This window comes from Anneissia japonica, unplaced genomic scaffold, assembly GCF_011630105.1.
Source record: "Anneissia japonica isolate Jap-2015-1 unplaced genomic scaffold, ASM1163010v1 scaffold2191_len329779_cov167, whole genome shotgun sequence".
In the NCBI taxonomy this organism is placed as follows: Eukaryota; Metazoa; Echinodermata; class Crinoidea; order Comatulida; family Comatulidae; genus Anneissia; species Anneissia japonica.
The window spans coordinates 95,480-101,786 of NW_022758203.1; the positions used below are offsets into that span (position 1 = coordinate 95,480).

Below are 6,307 nucleotides of genomic sequence, written 5' to 3' on the forward strand. Positions count from 1 at the left end.
ATGGAGATGATGACTGTCTTGACTATGCTAGTGTTGATGATAATAAGTTAAAGAAAGGTAGGAGAATAACCCATAACTCGCAGCATCATTGGGCATGGTCAGTGACTATTGTAGCAGCCATAGAGAGGTTCATATCATTTTATAACATATAAAACCGAATACTGAACCAAACAATTCTACAATATAAATCGTAGCTAGACTTTATTCATAGAGATAACAATGGCAGTATTTGGGGTTTTTTCTTGGCAGGATTTACGCGAGGAATTGAAAGAAACTGTTAAAAAGATCAAAGAGGTGCAGCAAGGTTATGACAGCCAGCACGGCCAGCTTCAGGATAGGCACAGCGAACTGCAAAACAAACAACAAGAACTCATAGACAAACAACAGGTATTCTTCAAAATTTTCATCTTGTTGTCATGACGATATTGATTTTTTATAATTACAGTCAACCAATAGAAAAACAAGGATTTACCTGAATGTTTCGAGGTCTGTCAGATTTACCTGAACTGCTGCTAAAGGTGGTAAGGGGTCATCACCCTGCATCATAAGTCATACATAAGTGCACCAATCATTCCAACATTTACAATGACATGCTAAATGCAGAAGAGAGGGCGCGTCCTGATAGACCTACAGATAACAGTTTAATAGAAATTCGCCATTAATTAAACTTTTTACAGTGCTTTGGCATTTGTTCTTATTTTTTCCATTTTAATAATGGTTTTGGAATTTCATTGGATTATAGTGATTATATCTTAAAATTTGATTGTTTATAATATACTTTTTTATTTTATTTTTTCCAGGAGTTGTTTACTAAGCGAATATTAACTCATGAACAGAGCACCCAATCAGAGGTAGCCCATCCATCAAGGAAAGAAAATGGTAAGAATTTCATTTTAATTAAAATAACCAGTTTTAAAGTCTCCTATACTACCAAATTTTTCACGCACCAGAGCACGTTCATTGATCTAATTCAGAGCGCATTTATTTTAACTGTTAGGAAAGTTTAATCTTTAGGACTAGCACAGGATTATGGGAATGAAAAAAAATCTTCCCAACTTTAAATTGTGACCTTAATTGACACATTGTAACCTAGGGAGCCTCAAAATCATATCAAAATTTAATAAAATCAAACAAAAACAAAACAGCAGCATATCTCATAAATTAGCAACCCTCATATACTATACCTATATTCCATTAAATAGGTATGTCATTAGACTTGTATGATGAAATGCCTTGGGGTCACTTAATAGCAGCTGAAGTGATGTTTATACTTCATGATATACTAGATTAAAGCTTCAGTCATGTGGAAATAAATAGGCCTACATTTTGATAGGTTAATTGTCACATCCACATGTCTGTGTTTGTCTAGTATTAGTGGTGGTGCTGGTATACTGCATTGTGTTTCTGGATAACTGTAGTTGAATACAATATGTGATTAAATCTGTTAGTTATATTGGTTCTGCCTTGTATTTGCTGTATACAACATTTTTGACTCGACAGTAGCAAGGACATGCTCTATGTTTTAGTTCATAATGGGTTTTAATATTTCAAAGGTCTTAACTTGCAAAACATCAGATATTTCAACTATCACAGGTACTTTTTTGTTATGTAATCTTTAATAGAAATATATGTTAATTCATTGAAGGTTTGGAATCAATTTAATTTACATTTCAAATTTATTTTAACTTTTAAATATATTTGTTAATCACTGCAACCTCTGCATTCAGTCAAAAATGCAAGTGTCTCTGGAAATACAAATAAATATTGCTGATATAATTGGTAGGAATGCATAATGTAAATTTTATGTTTCATGATTCACATTACAATGCTATTATTATATAAGTTCTATTAATTCATTTTGATATTTTACTTAAGAGAGTGAAAATGAAGAAGTGGAAGAGTCCATTGAAGAGGAGGGGGAGGACAAAGACGAAATTGAGGAAGGAGAAGAAGTTCTTGCTCGCTGGCCTGTAGACGGCTGGTTTTATAGAGGTAGGTGCAACGTATGATTTGTAACCCACATAGAATGCTTTTTTATAGTTACATCTGATAAGCTCATGCAACACTACCAATTTGGATGCGACAAATATATGTGATGTACCCATATATGGGTATGATGATGTCATTTTACACCCAAATATGGGCATATCACATTTTTTTATCAAGTATTTGATAGTATGTGGTCCAAGCTTAAATGTATGTCAGAAATCATTACAAATTATTTTGAATTCAGATTTATTATGTGTACTGTAAAATTAAAATATTTATTATCAATCATATTTTATAGATTATTTACTATTATTGATTAACAGTAATTATTATTGATTACACTGTATTGACTAATTGATTACTTGTCATTCATTAAAGGAACAATAGAAAATTTAGCAGAAGACGGTCAATATTTTGTATCGGACAACGTTGGAGCTATTGAGAAAACCTCAAAAAAATATATTTTCACAGATAAAGAAGATTCAGATATAATCATACAGGTAAAAATCTAATGATGATAATGGTGATAACCAACTATTGCTATTGTCATAGAACACAGACCATTGTATGTGTCCCTGCTATAATTGATATGCTATGATGTGGGAGTCTTGTTACAGCAATAAACACTATATGGTTTATTTGATAGTAATTATACCTTTTATCCATAATTATATAGATTTGTAATTTTGGAAATTGCATTACTCCAATTCTTTAAAACCAATTTTGTATTTTTTCATTTAGGTTGGGGACTGTGTCGTTGCTCTTCACCCTGACTACCCCTTCCGCTACGCACCTGCGCAAGTCACGCGTTCATTCCCCGATCTGTGGTGTCAGGTTTTGTTTTATGATGATGAGGAGGCTAAAGTTCCGAGAGAAGAGATTTACAAAATTAATACAGAACTTTACGGGGAGCTTGTGGCATATATAAAGAACTGTGAGGAATCATGGATAGGATCCGCTGTGGTGGCAAGGAACGATGACGATGGCATGTACCATCTAGGTAAGGTTTTTTTTAATTTTATTAATTGTTTTAGAGCTACAGGGTCATTTTGGTCATGAGATAAATTCCTGTTAAAGATGAATATAATTTTAAGCAATGTTTTATATTTTAACACATGGGTCAAAGATATTCACAAAGGTTGACTGATTAATCTCAGATTAGAAATTATAATACATATTCCAAGTACAGACCATATGAGGCTTTCCATGCCAAACCCAGTAACAAAAACATGAAAATTGACTTTTTAATATATTTATATGCTCCACATTATATGGGTCGTTTACTAGGATCGATTTAAAAGTAAAAGTATTATGGCCTCTCTGTGCTAAGGTATGTTAATAACTCAGTTTAACAATCAGCGACAGTACGCTGATTTTAAGATGGAAAGCCTTTTATATACAAATCACATATTTGCGGAAGCAGTTTGATGCAGCGGGAACAGGTTAGTTTTCCAACCTCGAGAGGTCAGCTTTCAATCCCACGCTGTGCATTTCGGTTGTGTCTTTTTGAGCACGGCACTGTATCTGCGTTGTTTCTCTCCACCCAGGAGCCTGTATATGGGTGCCTGGTAGAATTGCCTGTTACTGCTCCAGTTATGGCAGCACGCTTTAGCATGTGGACCCATTGTCTAGGGAAAACAAATTGCTTTTAATCTAAAGGAAATACCAATAACAAATAACGTAAAAGTGGAGTGAACTTAAATGTAAAAAATGTGATAGTGTTTACCCAAATTATTTTCATTAAGAATTGTTGGAAAAATTTGACTTATATTTTGGTTATTTCTCTACCGCAGCATCAATCAAGGAAAGAGTCGACGAAACCTTTAAATTCCATCTGGAATGGGCCGATGGCCAAGTAAGCTCACAATTCACCAAGCACATCTTTGGTACGTTCACACGGCGACAGAGACTAGCCCTGCAAGACCATGTACTGGCAGTTGCCAATGCAGTGTCCTTTATTTACTTGCCCGGAAAAGTCGTCGGAACAAATGATGGTTGTATCATTGTGAAATTCTGCAACGGAACAAGGTGAGTATTTTATCTATCTTTTGGTGAGTGCAGACCTCTCCTACGTATGTAGTATGTCAACATACTTTGATATAAAATCAATTTGATTAACACGTTGACCGCTAGACCGTTTTTTAAGTCTTGTCCCATGTACCAAAACTAGTATACATGTAGCATATCAAAATGGTGTGTCTAATGAATTGGTGCCAAAATATTAGGGGACGGGTAACCTCGTCGCTAGCAATGTGTAGTTTCTATTGCCTCTGCCAAGTGCGAGTTTCTCGTCCTCTTTTTGCACGCGTTGGTGTATGTTCAGAGGGTGCCATCCACTCGTGCCATTTTTTATAATGCCAGCAACATAGCATAACAAAAGTACTACTTTATTTGTACGTTATCGTCTAGGGGTATCTTCCCTGAACCATCAGCCGTTATGTCTGTGGTTCTACAGTACAACAATGAAGGAATAAACGCTAAAATATTACCCCGGTTTTGACGAGTATAGTCGTCTCTAGCACCCTTAACAACATCCTGTGGGACAAGTATACACGTCGCTGGCAGCGAACGTGTTAAGAATCATAACAATCATATGTCATGTCCCTCAAAATTATGAAGACTTTGTGTAACAATTTTTTTTCCCCTCCTATTATAAAATTTTAGCTCAAGCTATGTGGATCCTCAGCAGTGCTTCTGGTTGTCTGAAGACTACTATGATGATGTCGTCCAGTTTTTCTTTCAGCAGAGAAGAGCACAGTTCACGGATTAAGCAAGAACAGCTGTGGTGGATTCAAGGGGGTGAGGAGGGAGGCCAAGCCAGCTCGTGAGCCTCCTAAATTTTATAAAAATTATAAAAATAATGGAGAAAAAAAGTCTGAGAGTGCCATTTCCGGCCATCTAGAGGTGCCAAAATCATAAATTTTCTTTCCTCAGGCCCAACCATGGTAGGGTGGAGGTGGTCAAGACCGTCTATTTGCGGAAGTTCCTTCCTAGGCCCCTCCTCTATTTCGAATTCCTGGATCCGCCACTGAAGAATGATAAAAATGTAATGAGAAGACTATAACTGTTTGCTTCTATGCTATTTTAATAGTACTAGTAATCACTGATAATGATTAACTGTTGATAGTTCGCAGGCCCGTAACCAAAGGGGATCAGTTGAACTATTCTCTCAACCCTGTGCGGAGCAAAGTTGCGTTCAAATGGAATTTGGTAAATGTGTAAAGTACTGGTGTGTGCAATACATAATAATGACCACATTTGTTTATATTATCTTGGTATAGTATCTTGGCCTAATGTTTTATTTCTGTGTGAATGTGCAACAATTGATGATTGATTGATTGAAGGTTTAAATATGCTGTTATGTGTGTTCCATCTTTTTTACTGAGCAATTAAAGAACAACTGAGAATGCTAGTGGAAAGGAGATGCCAAATTATGTAAAAGGTATCTTTAAACTCCTGTATAAAGAATACTTTAAAGATAATTATATTTGAAATTCCATCACTTTGGAGAATTAATAAATCGATGCTGCAAAATGTTGTAAATTCAAATTTGGGTGTTATGAAATTGGCATCATACAAAATATTTGAAGAAATGATAAAGTTTATAATTTTTCCTTACAATTTATATCATTCAGCAACTATTTAAATAGTCGTACAGTATTTCTAGGAGAGATTGTTAATAATTCCTGTAGTGGAAGCCAAAATATATTTAGGAATTAAAAAATAGATGTTTGTCCGAAAATTTTTTTGCATCACCATGACAAACTCCTTCAATGCTTCACTCATCTCTTACCTTGTATACTCCACCCATTTCCTGCCCTTTCCTGGTATATCCCACCCCAGGGGTGGCACTGGCAATTAAATAAGCCTTGGAAAGCCCTAAGTTGTCATATTTTCTTCGGGGGCTTCATTCCCTGGATCATTTTAAAAAGATTTATGCAATACACGACCAAGCCCATGTTGTTTTTGTTAGGGACATTTCCCCCACCCGTCAGTGATCTTGGACCCCCCTTCCATCAGGCAAATCCTGGCACCATCCCTGTTGATATTCCTCAGACACTGATGTTTGTAACCCAACCCTCCTTGGTCATAGGATCATCCTATTGTGTGAGCCTATTCCTTTTGGTACTATGGTTATCATCAAAATACTCAAACTTTTATTTTTGATGTGAATCAGTGTGTGACATATTTGGATGGCACCAGTTGATGTGTTGTGTTTTTGTTAGCCATACATTTGTATAGTATTGTAATAGTCTATAAAGATGGTTAATATAAAAGTATATAAAACTATGATCATTTTATTATCTTTATCCTGCCT

General features: G+C 35.4%; 1 protein-coding gene across 4 annotated transcripts in view; it reads left to right on the forward strand.

Moving 5' to 3' along the window:
• Window positions 1–4,760, forward strand: part of LOC117125198 (von Willebrand factor A domain-containing protein 3B-like) — a 28,325-nt gene extending 23,565 nt beyond the window's left edge. For all 4 annotated transcript variants that reach the window (XM_033271626.1, XM_033271630.1, XM_033271627.1 and 1 more), the window contains 7 exons: window positions 250–387; window positions 801–879; window positions 1,876–1,992; window positions 2,368–2,489; window positions 2,731–2,989; window positions 3,783–4,017; window positions 4,654–4,760. In XM_033271626.1, coding sequence (XP_033127517.1) covers window positions 250–387; window positions 801–879; window positions 1,876–1,992; window positions 2,368–2,489; window positions 2,731–2,989; window positions 3,783–4,017; window positions 4,654–4,759 — 1,056 coding nt within the window. In that variant the 3' untranslated portion in view covers window position 4,760. The remainder of the gene's footprint in view (window positions 1–249; window positions 388–800; window positions 880–1,875; window positions 1,993–2,367; window positions 2,490–2,730; window positions 2,990–3,782; window positions 4,018–4,653) is intronic.
• The last annotated feature ends 1,547 nt before the right edge of the window (window positions 4,761–6,307 follow it).